General features: G+C 33.4%; 1 protein-coding gene and 1 pseudogene across 1 annotated transcript; both read right to left on the bottom strand.

Moving 5' to 3' along the window:
- Positions 1 to 9,301: 9,301 nt before the first annotated feature.
- On the bottom strand, positions 9,302 to 9,817 carry LOC143565202 (uncharacterized). The gene has a single exon (XM_077052245.1). It carries the CDS (start codon positions 9,779 to 9,781, stop codon positions 9,302 to 9,304), a length of 480 nt encoding a protein of 159 aa, XP_076908360.1. The 5' UTR covers positions 9,782 to 9,817.
- Positions 9,818 to 10,746: 929 nt separating this feature from the next.
- Positions 10,747 to 16,387, bottom strand: part of LOC143565205 (serine/threonine-protein kinase/endoribonuclease IRE1a-like) — a 29,754-nt pseudogene continuing 24,113 nt past the window's right edge.

Genomic DNA, 16,387 nt, shown 5'->3' with positions numbered 1-16,387 from the left:
ATGTAAATTTTGGTAATATATTTTCCGGCCGACTGTTTACGTGTTTCGGTTGGTCAAGGGGGAGATCTCGTGTAATTTAAGGAGGAGTGTGTTTGTTTGTGAACCTTGAACCTTGAATCTTATTTAAGACCTTGCCGAATTTGTCAAGAAAAGGGGGAGATAATACTTTCATTTGAGATTATTAGGCTTGTATCTTTTTACGTTTGCAAGGTTTCTTGAAAATTTACTGCATTTCGGGTGGTAATTCATGCTAGCAAAGCTACGTTTAACTGAGTTTAAGACTGCAGTTGTTTTTCGATTGGTGATTAATCCATTCAAAGATTGAAACCTGACTATGTGGGATACGAGTGTTTGTTTGTTTACTTCTTTCTGGGGACTTGATCCTGACTATGTTGGCTACGAGTATACGGCGGATTACTTCTGTTGAGGGGGACGATTCTCGAACGTGTTGATCTTATTGAAGAATATACGAGTCTTGTCATTTGATTGAAGAATTTTATCATTTGGGGTTTATTAATGGAGGTTGGAACTCTGAATCATATGCCCAAACATTAGTGCATCTTCGCGAACGAGATGTGGAATAGCTTCAAAGAGTTATTTGGGATAAACGTTATCAAGAGAGGGAAGACCGAAGTGAAAGATGTTGAATGATCGAGTTGTTCATGAAGATGTATGACAAGGTTAAACGTAAAGATATGTTTTTCTTTACCGGTGCTGACAGATAGCTGATGACTTGCTGCTGATTGTTAAAAGATTGAACCATATCATCCGCCAATGGATGATCTGGATGATCTCCAAGAGTTTCTCACTTTGAGGGGGAGATCTAATATGAGAAGCTACAAGTTATTGGTTTGCTGAAAAAGATTTAAAGATTGTTTGTCTACACAAGCCCGAAAATCATCAGTCAAGGGGGAGTCTGTTAGTGCACGGTTTGTGACTGGTGATTTGCAGTTAAAGTATTCAAGGATAAAGTATTCGATAGCTACGGAAAAAGGGGAGTCTGTTAGTGCACGGTTTCGGTGTCCGTAGCGATCGAATAAGTTATAGGTTGTCTCGTCTTTGTTTCTAATCTATATTTATTGAGAATTGGGCTTTGGCCTATAAATAGGTAGATTATGTCATAATTTAGGCAGAGAACTTGTACATAGATCTAAGTTATTCTTTCTTTGGTTTGTCACATTCCTTTGCGAAATGCCCAAATTCTTGACAATTATAGCATTTTACTTTTAACTTGTCAAAACCCAATTTCTTGTTTAAAGCCGGAAGATCTTTTCCAGTTCTCTGCATGAATCTTTTAACTTCACCGATGATCATAGCCATGTTCCACTTTAAATCCATGATTTCCAAATCATCTGGATCTATCTGATCATAGTCCTCATCAGTTAAATCACTTGTGGCAATCTTACTACTTACCAAGTTTTCATATGAAGACATGAAAGCTGTCAGGAAAGCAAAGTTTTGCTCAGCTTCCTTCATATTAACACTAGGTGGTGAAGCAAATGGATTAGTAGTAGTTGAACTTCCAGAACTACCAGACAATCCAGAATTACCAGCAGAGTAGAAACATACTTTTGGATCATTAAACATAGTTGATTCCTTTTCACTTGCAGCTTGAGTAAGAAAAGCATTTATTGGAGAGATCGTTGAACTAAGAGGCATACTTCCACCATAGAAAGCTGGATCTTGACTTTCCTTGGAGGATTTTTGACACTTAAGATCATATTCTCTAGCTTCGATCTTTTGTAAAAATTCAAGTGCAGTCAAGTCTTCATTCAAGAAATAGTCATTCTCTTTCAAAACCATTAGAAATGTCGAGTAAGAACTTGGAAGCACACTCTTAATAGTGTCAATTTTATCAGTTTCAGAAATTTCTAATTTCATCTTGTCCATTTCAGCAATTAAATGATTAAACCGTGTAATCATCTCTTCAACTGTTTCTCCCTTCATAAATTAAAGTTTCGAAACTGAAACTTGAGCATCACTTTCTTACTCTCAGCTGTGTTTCCCATACTTCTCATACGCAGATGTTGAAATAAAGAAGCATATCTCTTGATACTACCCACTTGATGAAAGATATTTTCTGGCAATGCCATAGTAAGAGTGGAATAGGCTTTTATCTCGATTTCTAAAGCTTTCTTCCCTTCTTGTGAGTATTGAGAAACAGCTTTAAGAGTATACCCAATAGTATCATCACCAATCATTGGTTTCATATAAACTTCATCGAGACAATATGAGCAATCAGGGTGAACAGACCCCAAATGAGCACGAAACCGAGGTTCCCACTTGGCAAAGTCACTAAACTTCATCAATCTTGGACATTTCGAATGTGAACCTATCTCGGTATCAAGTAGCAACATTTGTTGCATCAACATGTTTTGAGAAGCTAATGCATACATACCGGCCATTTTTGACAAGTTTCAACAATTCAAGGGTGTAACGAATCAACAAGCAAATACGATTAACGAACTGTAAACAGTTGTAACGAACTATGAACAGTAGATTAGCGAATCAAATCTTAAAGAATCTAAGATTGATAAGATAGAGAATCAAGATTGAGTTTAACGAATCAATCTAACGAATCAGAAAGTCAACGAATCAGATTTAACAAAAAGTCAAACTAACGAATTGGCTAGCGAATTGCAGGGTGTAATCTTAACGAATCAGAATGAGAATCAGTAACGAATCACTAAGGAAGACTTAGCGAAATAGATAACGAACCAGCTACAGTTAGTAGCGAACCACACTTGTAACGAATCAGGTTGTTACAACGGTTTGTAATAAACTCTGACACCTTATGCCACGTGGCAAAGGTTGTTTTGACACAAATCCCAAAGTAGACACGTGTCACACGAATCAGTTAACTCAATCAACGAATTAGATAACACGAATCATCTATTGATGCGAATTGGCTAGCGAATCACTTGTAATTAATAACGAATCAACTCACCTAGATAACGAATCAAAGGAAACAAGATAGCGAATCACCATAAAGATGATAACGAATCATGTTCATCTTTGAATCTTCAAATCTTCAACAAAAGATTTCCAGAAATCTGGAAATGATGAACATCAACCCAGAAACTCAGAAACTTAAAATTTGTAATACTATCTCGATTCTAAACCAAATCACACAAATAACCTATCAAAACCTTCATAACTCGATCGCGAATTCAATATACCAAATCTCGTAACCGATTATCACCAATATCCAACTAAATTATACCAAAATACACCTCTGTTTCGGCCTTAAACCAAAACCGATACCACACAAAAAGAGCGACATATAAAAATAATAAATATAAAAATAAAAACTTTATAGTTTTTGGTTTGACATTTTAAAAGAAAATTATAAAATGTAAAAAAATGTTACAGGGGAGTAATATGTCAAATAAAATTGTTAAAAGAATGAAAAATCTAGGGGAGGGGTATGACAAGTAGAGAAGGGGGTGGTACGTTTAGTCTCAACATATATTTCTACTTAACTAACAACTGCAATAGTTTCTATTGTTAAAATTTTTTTACCAAAGTATTCAAACCCGAGGTTTAATGATATTAATTATTAACCATCCATAACTAATAAAAAATAAACTTTTGTGGCTTACTTCATTCTTTTTTTGTAATTCATGTCGCACGTTATAAAATTATATGTAAGGACAACTGCATATTTGGTTATATCAGCAAGGAAAGTTTAATACAAATAACGTTATAGGCATTTTATAACAATTTTTTTCAGTGTTAAACATGCCTTCTTACTAAAGTTTTAACTTCAGATGATCTTGACACATTTTACTTAGCTCCAACAATATACAAGAAACTTAACAGTTATAGTGAGTTTTATATTTGTGTGTAAAAGTAAAAAAAATGTGTATTGACCAAATCGGTTATTATGCGTTGTGCCGACTGACATAACCCCTCCATTTTGACAGCTATAAGAGAACACAAGTAGCAAATTTGACCCGTTTACTCAAAGGGTCGAATAAAGGTTGAACTCTGTGGATACACAGTGGAAGAGATTGAACATATGCTGCATACATTGAAGACGTCGATTCCGGTTGCCAGTGTGAAGACGTTACTTCGAGTTGTAATCGTGAGGATGTAGATTCGGGAGGTTATTGTATATTACTGTTACTTTTAAACCTATATACATTTGTAATTATTATATATAAAAGAAAGAGTACTGATATGACATAAAAAAATCACGTAATTATTAGATATAAAAGAAAGAGTACTGATATGCATAATCAATCAATTATTCTCCTTGAGTGTTGAAATTTGTCATTTTAGAAAAAGTTATCAATACATATAATATAAAAAAGTTAATTATATAGAATTAAAAGTAAAAAAGTAATCATGTGATATGAACCATTTTCGTATTGCTCAAAGTAAAGAAAAATAGTGACACATTCTAAACTGGTCACTAAAAAATTAAAAGCATACGTGAATTTACACACACTAAAATGAGTTTAAAAAATTCTACATACATTCTTTTATTCCAACTTTTTTTTAACTTTATTTATAACTATAAAATCATAGTTAAATGGTTAATATGGTATGTTTAATATATTTATTAATTGTTTAAATTATATAGTTTTGACTTTCAATGTTGAACAATAATGATGCCATTTGGCACAAAAATATGACAATTAGGTGTCATGTGGCAACACAATGACTTTTGTTTATTATAATAGTAGATATAATGATATGGGCTGTCAAACAAAGTAACAGATTTGTGATAATGTGATGTTTTAAACCATTTTCTAGATATGGTTATATGTGGGAAATAAAAAATGCCACAAAATTTTATTGATTAGTTTTCTTAAAGTAGGTTGTCAAGAAGTCACGAATTTTGTTAATTTACTGTTTTAAACAACTTCCAAATTAAGATGGTCAAAAATGTCATGGATTAATTTATAGTTTTATTCAATTTCTTGATGTGGGTTGTAAAAACTGGCACATGTTTGTGTTAGCTTATAGCTTTCTTGAATTTCTTGAAGTTGGTTGTAGTAAAGGTCACATAGAGTTGTGAAATTTTTACGAATTTAGGATAATTTCTTGCTTTAATTGATGTCGGACTGTGGGTTATAAAAAATATCTTAGATATGGGATAATTCCCGTTTTGAGTTTGTTGTTTTTTGAGCAGATGAATGGTGTCACACATTGCAGTTATCCTCGTACGGACCCCAAAAGAGAGCAATGAGTCTTTATGAGATGGGATGACAAAGAGGATTTGCAGACAGTTGTTGCATTTGACATCAACTGCATCCTGAGCAACACTTTCTCTTACTATGACCCAATTTTTGACACCACCACCATGCTCGGAGCGGTCCCATCAAGGCAAAACTGGAATGGTGTTGAAATCGGGTTCGACATTTACTTTTCAATGTCTAGAGGAAATGCTTATGTTCTTACTATGGAATGGACCAAGTGGTGATACTATGTGATAAAACATTAAAGTGTACGAATAATAAATGTTGTGTTCTTGATGTGCAGCCATCCCTTTCTACTTACCATTGGATAGTGATACAAGAATGAGGATTGACCTTAATGCTGCAAGGAGATGAAATTCGACAATGGTGTTATGGTTTGTTAACTGTGATGTGACTTGAATGAAATTCAATAATAACTAACATTTAAGTTGCCATTGTTTAGCATTTTCTATACATTTTATATGTCCCTAAATTTATAAATTTTTTGTTTAGCATTTTCTTGATTTTAATTGTGTCTTTTTCGAGTTAGTCATGTACTGAAAAGGAAGATTGTTGATATTAGGGGTGAAGTGATCATTTTGAAAAGTATAAATAAAAAAAGCCTATGGTCAATGTTGAAACTTGGGCAAGTTTGACTTTTTATGGATCAAAGTAGTGTGCTGGGAATGTTTCGATTTTGAAACTCAAACTGTAATTGTGTTGCAGTAAAAAGAATAGGGTAAGTATTATATAATATTTGAGTTTTTAAGAATATATATGACTAAACAAATTATATTATGCTTCTTGCAATAATTTCTTTTGCCTTTGTGTTCTTCATTTGCGATTTTAACGAGATGATCGAAAAAAGTTTTCTAGGTCAAACGTCTATCAAACCCCAAGGTTCTAAGATTATTGAATCCTTTCAAGTCAATTGAAAAACATGATTAGTCAACTGTGATGTGAGCATAAATAATGAGCCATTTTGTTTATGGTTTGTTACATTTTTTGTTGGTAGTTGGTTGGTTATATGATTTGGTTTTTTAGAAGTTTGGAAACAAAACGAAACATGGACTAGAGTCCTTACTTGACTGTACTCAAGTTAATTTATTGTTTCAGTAATGCATTTTTTTTTGTAATGGATTTATTAGTGACATGTTTGTTCAAATTGATTGGTTTTTTCTTAGTATTCAAATGAAACGACTCAATTATCTACTGAAAACTTAGATTGGGATTTTGAAGAATAATTTAGACTGAACTATTAACTGCAGCTTAAAGCCACGAACTAGCCAGCTTTGTTGGCAAACCAGCGACCAAAATGGTTCGGTTTGATAGTTTGAACCAGTTTCTTTTCTTTTTTTTTTCTAAAAAAAGCATAATTTGTATTATGTTATTATAAACTTATAAATATGGTTCATAGTTGTTACATAATGCATTTTTCAAAACATATATATTTAAAAAAGAAAGGAATGAATATGGTGGCCTTGGTTTACATGGTTGGTTCCATTCCATGTTTCAAACAGTGAACTCAACCATTAAACTTGGTTTTCCCAACATTAAACCAAATTGTATTAACCTTAGACTGATTGTGCTGCTTTTCATTTGTCTTAAATCAAATTAGTTAACTTATCAAAAATCTAAGCTCTCTGTTGTTTTATTATTAAATATATAATGTTATCATTTATTAAATTGTAATTTATTTGCATAATTCCAATGTCACATAGAACAAATCACAAAATGTGAATTAAAAAGTACAACAATAGTCACAAAAGAAACTCATCCACCAATAGATGTACTGGTAACAGAGGATGACGAAACTCGTAAATATGAAAATGGTGTTCAAACAATATAAATGAGATAATTGAGATGTGGAAGACTTAAGACAAGTTATCGGATCCCGTCGCATCGCGCGGGTACCTACTAGTATATATAGGATATAGGATGAGTATCATGACAGAACTGTAAAATTATTTAAGAACTTGAAGGAAACCTTGAAAACTAACATTTTTTATAAAAAGTTTTGTATGTTAATGTTCTTTGAGATTAGTTTATCATTTTTTATATCTATATCTACAATTACAATTGTGAAAATTAGTTTTCATACATATCTATGTTTTGTTTGACAATATGTAAATTTGTTAGTTCATAAATTTTATATATATGTAAACTTGTGATTAATATATGTAATCAAAAAAATTATATATAAAATATAATAAAACTACTCTTAAATATTGTTAATATATAAAAAAAATTTTAAAATTGTTTGGTTGTTACGGGTTCCTAAAAGTTCTTAACTTTTTTAGAGTTCTTAAATGATACCAACCCGTATATATATATATATATATATATATATATATATATATATATATATATATATATATATATATGGAAGAGTTATACTATAAAGAAGTAGTTTCCTAGGAAGGCTAGGAATAAATCATAGTCATTGGATCATGTTAATCAATTGTTGAGATTTAAAATTACCAAAAACCGACATAGTTTCCTATAGTTACTCTTTCACTACTATAGCCGACATAGTTTCTTAGAATTGTTCTTCCATCATATATTGTAATGCCACTTGTCAAAAATCTATTGGTTCTTACCATTCTTAGGAAACTCTTTCTTTTTATTTGAACCCTTATATATATATATATATATATATATATATATATATATATATATATGTACATATATGTTCAGAATCCCTTCATTTGGGATATCAAAGGGATTGGCGTTGCCATGTTACCCACAGGGCAGGCACTGGCGTCGGGCTCGACAATTCTTTTAGCCTAAACTCTCATATATTTTACATGTATCATAATAGTCATAAATGATATCATTTTTATGCACTTAAAACTTATGGAAAAAAAGGAGTTGAAAGAGAGTCCAAAGCCAAACCTTAGAAAACTGATAATAAAAAGCAAGAATGCATATGCTTCAACACAAAGCTTCATTAAACCAAAAAAAGCTTCAATCAATATTATGCAAGTTAAACTATTATACAGTTAGGGGCGCTACCCCCGGACCCCGTTCGTTGAGGGTAATAATTAAACTAGAAAGACGATATGTGTAGTGATAGTTTATTGATAAGTATAATTATTATACAGTTAGTCGTGCGCAGCTCAAGAAGGGAATAACCGTAAACGGTGAACGCAACCGCATTGAGGTGAGTTTCTAGCCCCACTTCCTTGTTATGTTTTCGGGGATGTGTGCATACTCGATGTGATAGTCAATACACTTACATTAGGTGGTAAATGTATGCCTTGTATGATTTATGTATGACGATTGCTTGACGGTGCGTGAACGATCTTCGGATATTGCATGTGCCGTCATGTGTTAGTTAAAGGTATGATTGATATGTATGATGTATGAATGACGTATGTATGAATATGTATGATGTATGAACAATGTATGTATGAAATGTTGATGGTACTTGAACGCTTTTCGGAGAATGCACATAACGTCAAGGAAGGTATGTAAATGGCAGGTATGTTATAGTAGCACGAATGTAGGGAACCGACCCTAAAAATGTCGGCGAATGAAGGGAACCGACCCTAATAGTATCGGCGAATGTAGGGAACCGACCCTAATAATATCGACAAACATAGGGAACCGACCATAATAATATCGGCGAATGTTATAGGGCGGAATGCTCTTTAAAACGTATATGTATGAATGAAAGTATGTAAGTAAGTACGAAAGAAAGAATGAAAGTACGTATGTAAGTAAGTGTGTAAGAAGATATGAAGGTATGTACCTCCGGGTGCATATGCTAGTATGTGAATGTATTGTATGTCGTCTGATTAACTAGAACTCACTCAGCGTAGCTGACTTTTAGTATGCACGCATGTGAGTAGAATGAGGCAACTTGCTTGAGGGGAAGCACATGACATGGTTTTGAAGACACTGCATCTCAATGAAGTGTTATGTTATGATGTTTTAAAAGACAATGTTTTATGTTTAAATAATTTGAATGCCCATTAAGACAAGAAAGGATGGTTATGTAATTTAATGGTTTGAATGTTTCAATATTCCGCGAATGTTTTTATTAACTCTGATATTATGAACTGCGTTTATGAGTAAATCCAACGTTAAAGTGAGGTACCGGTAACGGGGCCTTACATTAATGAATCCAAGTCCTTGTGAACCTTAATCCCCATAGACTTGGCGGTCCCAATAACGGATTTGGAAATGGCCTCCAGCGACATATACTGACAATAGGGGTCGGCTTGCTTGACATTGGCAATCTCATAAACATGTTTCAGAGTAATGGTGGAGGCCACCACATGGCTAGGCCGCCCACTCCAGGACTCAATCCCAGCCGCCTTCTTTAAAAACCAAGTAACCGGGGGTGAACGAACACTGAGCTCAAACATATTGTCTTTAAACACGGTGACAGTGGCGGCAATCAGGGCCTCCGCTTTGTACTTTTGGGTCCGGGCGTTGAAGTCCTTGCAGAATGCCATGAGGTTAACCTTGTATTGACCGACTGCCGGGGCCACCGGCGGCCCGGGACGTGCGCCGCCGGCTGGGATGGTTAGATGGACGGTTGCCGCCACCGGACGCCGTGTTAGGATCTCCTTCAGTGAAGACGCCATGTTGTCTTAATTTAATTGGAGATCAAACCCTAAAATCAAATTAGGATTTCGTTTCGAAATGTTAACTAGCGTGTGTTTATTTTATAGATGGAAGATCCGATTAAAGCAATTGTAATAGAATAAAGAGAGTAGATTGGATTGGATTGGATTGGATTGGATGATACCTGGGTAAAATAAAGCAGCAGCATCAGCTGCGAATGAGACAATAACTTGATGCTATTTCGAGATTTGGTGAAGATGACCCGTCCCCGTAGATAATAATAATAATTAGCATTCACGGGCTTTTATTATTTTATTTTAGCCCACTAGGCTCTTTTCAGACGCTCAAACATGAATCATCCATAAATGTTGTTTTCTGTTTTCAGGGAAACTAGTTTCCATCTAAACTACAATATGCATTTTAGTCTACTTAACCCTTAGCAAGCCAGTTAGAGTTATTCGAGTGAAAAACTTTTTCAACAATAAGCTTGGTACGGTTACTAAAGCTAAAGATATAACAAGCATGTTGTTAGGCTAAAGTATACGTTACAGTATACACATCAGGTTTAAAAACTCGACCCTCTTTTAAAAAAGTTCAAATTAGTTTATTGAAGAAAGATGGGAGCCAAAAAGGAGTCAAGTATTTCAAATCCTAGAAATACATGTACAACATTGTAAGGGTTTCATTTGAATCAAACTAACTAAAATCCGAATTGGGTTTTTTCTTTTCATGAATTTTAATCCAGTCTCAGAAAGACCTAATTCAGTTACCACTAAAGTTCGATCTGATAGACAACCCTGACCTCATGAAATATTAACCATGAAACTAAAATACAACATAGATTTATAAACAACAATGATGTTTGCTATATTACAGATACATATAATAATAATAATAATAATAATAATAATAATAATAATAATAATAATAATACATATTTACACGGGATACAGCATTCATATAATACATTAAATAGTTAAACTAATCATCCCAAGTACTTATAGAACCATTCATATAATACATAGCACTGTATACCTCCATCAAGAGTCTAGGAAACCGGTTGCCAAAATACTCATCGAAGCCCTCTGGTATTGATCCCAACAATTCCTACAAACCATGTAGTGTATTAAAACAACTAACATTTATTATTAACAGCATCTTATTTTTTAATTTAACATAGGGACAACTGAAAAGTGAAAACCAAACCTGAATTTCCCCGGGTAATTCTCTGTAATGATTCAACTTGTTTCTAATCAACAAGTCACAAACACTATTATACTTGAACCGCCTGTAACGCCCGATATTAGCAATAAATGCATCTTCCATTTTCTCATCCCATTTTCCACCCAAAGCCACACACACTTTACTTTCTAACGCTCCAAGAATAATGGAACCAGCTTCCCTGCCCTCCAATTCCACCCTGTCACTTGTGTCGCGTAAGAATGTCACGCGTGTCTCACAATTCCAAAAGAAAGGATGATGTAACACCTCGGATGCCTTTGGCCTGACACAAATAATTAAATAATAATAATAAGTTCAAGCATATGATAATAATGATGATGATGACCAAGTGATTAAGCTGTACCTGAGTTCAGCATTGGGGTTTAATAATTGTGAGAAGAGATTAACTGCTTCGGGAATGTGTTCTACTAAGAAGAGATTGACTTTATTTTTGGCCACGTTGACATCACGTACGAGATGGTCGCCAAATGGGTGTCTGCCACGTGTCATGCAGAAGAACAGGACACATCCTAAACTAAATAAATCTACGGCCCGTGTTTGGCGTCCCAAAAGAAGTTGTTCGGGTGCTCGCCATCCAGAACTTCCAGAACCTGATGCAACAAAGCAATAAAATTAAAGTTAAACTAAGCATTAGGAGACTATGTTACACGAATGGTTGGTTTGGGCCAATTCTGAATTTGTTCCTAAACTTATGATTTATGTTATGAATTCGATCCCGAAAATCACTATTTGATTATAAGAATGTTAATTCCAGAGGTATTGATGTAGAATTATCTCTTAATTAGAATTATGATTTTTAATATATTTTATTATTTTGTGTTTATCTAGTTTCCTAATTTATATTTTCATTGTTTAGTATAAATAGGGTTATGGTTGTTTAGTTTTGAGTAGTTTTCTATTAAGTTTATATTAAAAGAACATTGTTCTTGGAACTTCGGTTTGATTTATCTTTTTTTGATTAACCATGAGTCTCTTGAGCCATTGATTTCTTTCAAAACTGCATCAGGTATTTTTGACATTTACTATTACAACAAAATAACTCAAAATAAATATTAGAGGAGTTACAAGGATGGTCCCTGTGGTTTGGGCCAAATGATAGATTTGGTCCCTAAGCTTTAAATTTTACGAATTTGATCCCCAAATCACTATTTGACTTAACAAATTTAATTTGGTCATTTAACCTTACAACAAATTAAAAAAATCAAAAAATTAATAGGGCTGAGCTTGTTTAAGCTTGGCTCGATTCATGCTTTTGGCAAGGCAGTCTCAAGTAACTCAAAACGGCCCGCGGCTCATTTAAAAGTCTAAATATAATTAATAAAATTAAGTTGACGTTAATTACCTGTAGCATGATATCCTAATGATGACATGTCTCCAACAAGGCGCCTACTTATGCCCATATCAGAAAGCTTGCCACATAGGACTTTTTCTTTAACTATCAACACATTATGAGGCTTCAAATCCCGATGAATAATCCCGAATTCATGCAAATTTAGAAGGCCAGATACCATATCCCTATGAAACATTTAAACGAAAAGCATGTTTTTAGTCAAAATGAAATAATGGTAGTAATAGTAATAACAATAACAACAATAATAACAAAGACTCCACCTCATTAGCTTTCACAAGATATAAGATGGATAACCATTTGGCTTCCACAAACAAATCTCACGCATGACATCATTCATCATTTGAGAGTGTGTCGGTCCCATATTCTGACACGAATCCGAGTACATTTGAATCAAATCATAAAGGCTGCAAGCACAACGCTCCAATGAAAGATAAACAAAATTTTGATCATATTCCACCCCGTACCAACGAACAATATTTGGATGTTGGTCAGAAGCAATAAGGTTTTGAATTTCTTTAAATGCGACGTCATGGTGGGACCGCAAAAGGCGTTTCACATAAACCTTACGACCTTCATACACTCCTAGAACAATAGTCCCATTACTCCCCTTGGCAATTTCTTTACTCGACGCAAATAGTTTACTGTAACATTCGTTACTTTTCAAACCCGAAAACCCGACCCATTTTAAATTTTCGGTTTTTGTTCTAGCTAAATTCATATACTTTAATAATATTATTAATTAATCTCAATTTTCGTTATATGTATTCTATGTGATCATTTCTATGCAAATATACTTTTTACCATCCTTGTAGTATTGCATACTCATTTAAAGATAATTTATTCATGAACTTTTCCAATGCAAATCATTAGAATAAATCTTGGATTATTATTATTACCATTTTTTTCATATGTTATTTTTTTAATTAACTAATAAAAATAAAACAATTAATGTTTTAATTAAATAAAATTTACTAAAAGAGTTAAAACACTTTGAAAACCTTTTAAACCATTTTAATTTTTGTTTTTAATTATATTAAATATGATTAATTTTCATAAATCCCATAAGACATAACTACTTCATATCTTAACTATAAAAGGAGGACAAATCCTCCATTATTTTCACACCTCAATCCACTATTTTCTTAAGATTGAAAGCACTAACAAGTAAGTTTTATGATTCCATGCATTTTATAGTTTTTGTTTTGATTTAATGTTGAATGTTCATAATTTGTTCTTCATGATCATGTTACTTTTATCATAAAAATTTTATATTTTGGTCTTAAGAATCATTATGATCATGGAAATCCAAAATAAACACTCTGATTTTTCTAATCTTGGATCAAACCTAGTTGTTGTGCAAGAACAAGCATGAATATATATTTATCTAAATGTTTTGATTTGTTAATCATCATAAACTTATATATTTTCTTTTAAATATAATGATTTATAAAAATTTCTTTTATTTAAAATATTTTACAATAGATATAGCATACTTCATATCTTTAAATTAATAATTTAGTAAATTAATTATTGTTTATTTTATTTCAACATAAACTAATATTTATAATTTCTTTAAAAGAATTTCATGCAAAACATTTAAGCTAATTAATTAGTAAATTAATTAATTATGTTACTAGAATAAACATAAATTGTTTAATCATAAATTGTTATTAATATTGTTATTTAATCTTATATTAATAAGTTATAATAATTTATTTACAAATCATTCTTCAACTAATAAGCATCAAATGATTTATATAAACTTTATTCATTTTTGTTAAACTCATTACAAATCCTCAAGTCCTCTTTTGCCATAGGTTAATGAAATTTATATATTAAAATTAATGTCTCATTCCTAAAGCTAATATTATTTAACTTTTATAATCCCAATAGTTAGTCTTTAAATTTTGTATTTCCTTTTTAATTCTAGTTCGTGACGTTCAATTGCTTCGATTTCATTTACGTACTTTCGGTTTTATTTCAAGTATGTCTTCAACATCAAGGTGAGTTTCTCACACCCCCTTTTTACTCTTTAACTACTTTTGGGGGTAGCATATATATGCTATCCAAATTACGATTTTGTTTATTCATTATTTACAAACTACAATTCACTACATGGACTTCTTTGGTTTACTTGTTACTTGCTCAAAATTACTTGCACATGGATTACTTTAATATAGTATGATCATACGCCCCCCTTTGTGTTGGTGCATTATGTCAGTAGTTCAGTATCTAGTGTCTGTAATCGTGTTAGTTTGTTTTGTTTTGGTTTAGATAGATTGTCTCACAAGTTCGCCTGATATAAGCGAACTTGTGGACAAGCGAAGTTATTGACAACTTAGCTTAGTCTGTTAGGCGAAGTTGTCGAAGTCTTTATATACCTATGTTACGGCTTGTATTGTGAGGGATTCCAGTACGTGTAATTGTGATTGAACATCACGTGTTGAAGGGTTGCAATACAACGTGTCTTTTGAGTATTGTAACGTGTATTTGTGCTTGGTTTTAACGTATATCGCATCTAACGCTCGTATCGTCTTACGTAGGGATTCCGCACCTACTTAGTACGAGATACTTCCGTGTAGATCCGGCTGGGAACCTACAATTGGTATCAGAGCTTTTGCTCGTGATTGTGTGGTTCGGGATTATCACACGAGTGTAGAAATCGTTCCGTTCGACTATTCGCGGAACGAGTTTACGTTGAAATACCGAGTTTTTGTGTCCTACCCATCTCCCACTATCAAATATAACCCATTACACCTTCGCATACCTCGCAATACGTCAAATCAAAACCTGCAAAAACCTTGAGTTCATCAGGCGAAGTTGCCGTCACTGTTCGTAGGGTTTAGGCGAAGTTATAAGGTTAAGCGAAGTTATAGATCAGGCGAAGTTAAAATTTAGGCGAAGTTAGGAAGCGAAGTTAATATCAAGCGAAGTTGAGAACAACTTCGCCATCTGAGTACGCGAAGTTGTGGACAACAAGCGAAGTTAAGCTTAAGCGAAGTTAAGCATAACTTCGCCTACTGGTCACTGTTCAAAATAATAAAAAAAAAAAAACAAATTTTTTTTCCCTTTGTGTTTTCAAGTTGTGTTTCTTTCAACGATGACTTCAATAAACATTACGGAACTGGTGAAAATGGAGGTTGAAGCTGGTTCAGCGACTATGGCTCCAAAAATGCTTAAGGGTACCGATTTCGTTGCTTGGAAATATCGGTTTGAACAGTATGTTAAATATCAAGATGCTAAGATGTGGGTGTGCATTCAAGATGGATACATTCCACCAACGGCCTTGTTTGAGGGTCGTGAACAGATTAAGAAGTACAATAAGATGGAAGAGGAAGAAAAGAAGATGTATGAGGCAGAAAGTAAAGCTCATGCTGCAATAACAATGGCTCTTCCACAAGAAATTCTTCATACATTCAAGAAGTACAAAACTGCTAGAGAGCTATGGGAAGCACTTGAAAATCGATATGAGGGTAATGTGGGAATACGTGCTTCCAAAAAAAAGCTACTAAAAACCCAATTCTCTGTGTTCAAGTATCTGAAAAATGAATCACTTGACGATATCATCACCAGATATTATCACTTGATGACCGAACTCAGCAATTAATCCATTGTATACAAAGAAGAGGAGACAGTAGAGAAACTTCTTGATGCTCTTTCACCAAAATGGGAAATGTATATGGTTTTAATGAGAGAGGATAAAGAATTTGCTAATATTGATCTTGAAACAGCAGTCAATAAGTTACGAAATTTTGAGCTCAACATGGTTCGAAAGGAGACACCGACTGATCAGGTTCAGGATCCGGGAATGTATGGTGCGAAGGTCTCTCCAAGTTCAAGTTCAAAATCAGAATCGTCTGCCTACTACTCAAAGGGAGAATCAAACACCAACTCAACTCGAGATGGTCATGTGATTCTCAATATGGATGGCGACGTATGCTTCGTAGCTGGAGGTAGCAGTTCTTCAAAACCTCAATCAACAACTGGTAATGTACCCTCAACTGTTCCGACCTACAATTACTCACAGATGCCC

Source organism: Bidens hawaiensis, unplaced genomic scaffold (assembly GCF_021521415.1).
Source record: "Bidens hawaiensis isolate Kalapana, Puna unplaced genomic scaffold, B.hawaiensis_p1.1 tig00022304_1, whole genome shotgun sequence".
Taxonomy (NCBI): domain Eukaryota; kingdom Viridiplantae; phylum Streptophyta; class Magnoliopsida; order Asterales; family Asteraceae; genus Bidens; species Bidens hawaiensis.
This window is presented reverse-complemented; position numbering and strand designations above follow the sequence as displayed.

Excerpts from the sequence above, each read along its gene's own strand:
- LOC143565202 (XM_077052245.1), bottom strand. The coding sequence starts at position 9,781 with ATGGCGTCTTCACTGAAGGAGATCCTAACACGGCGTCCGGTGGCGGCA.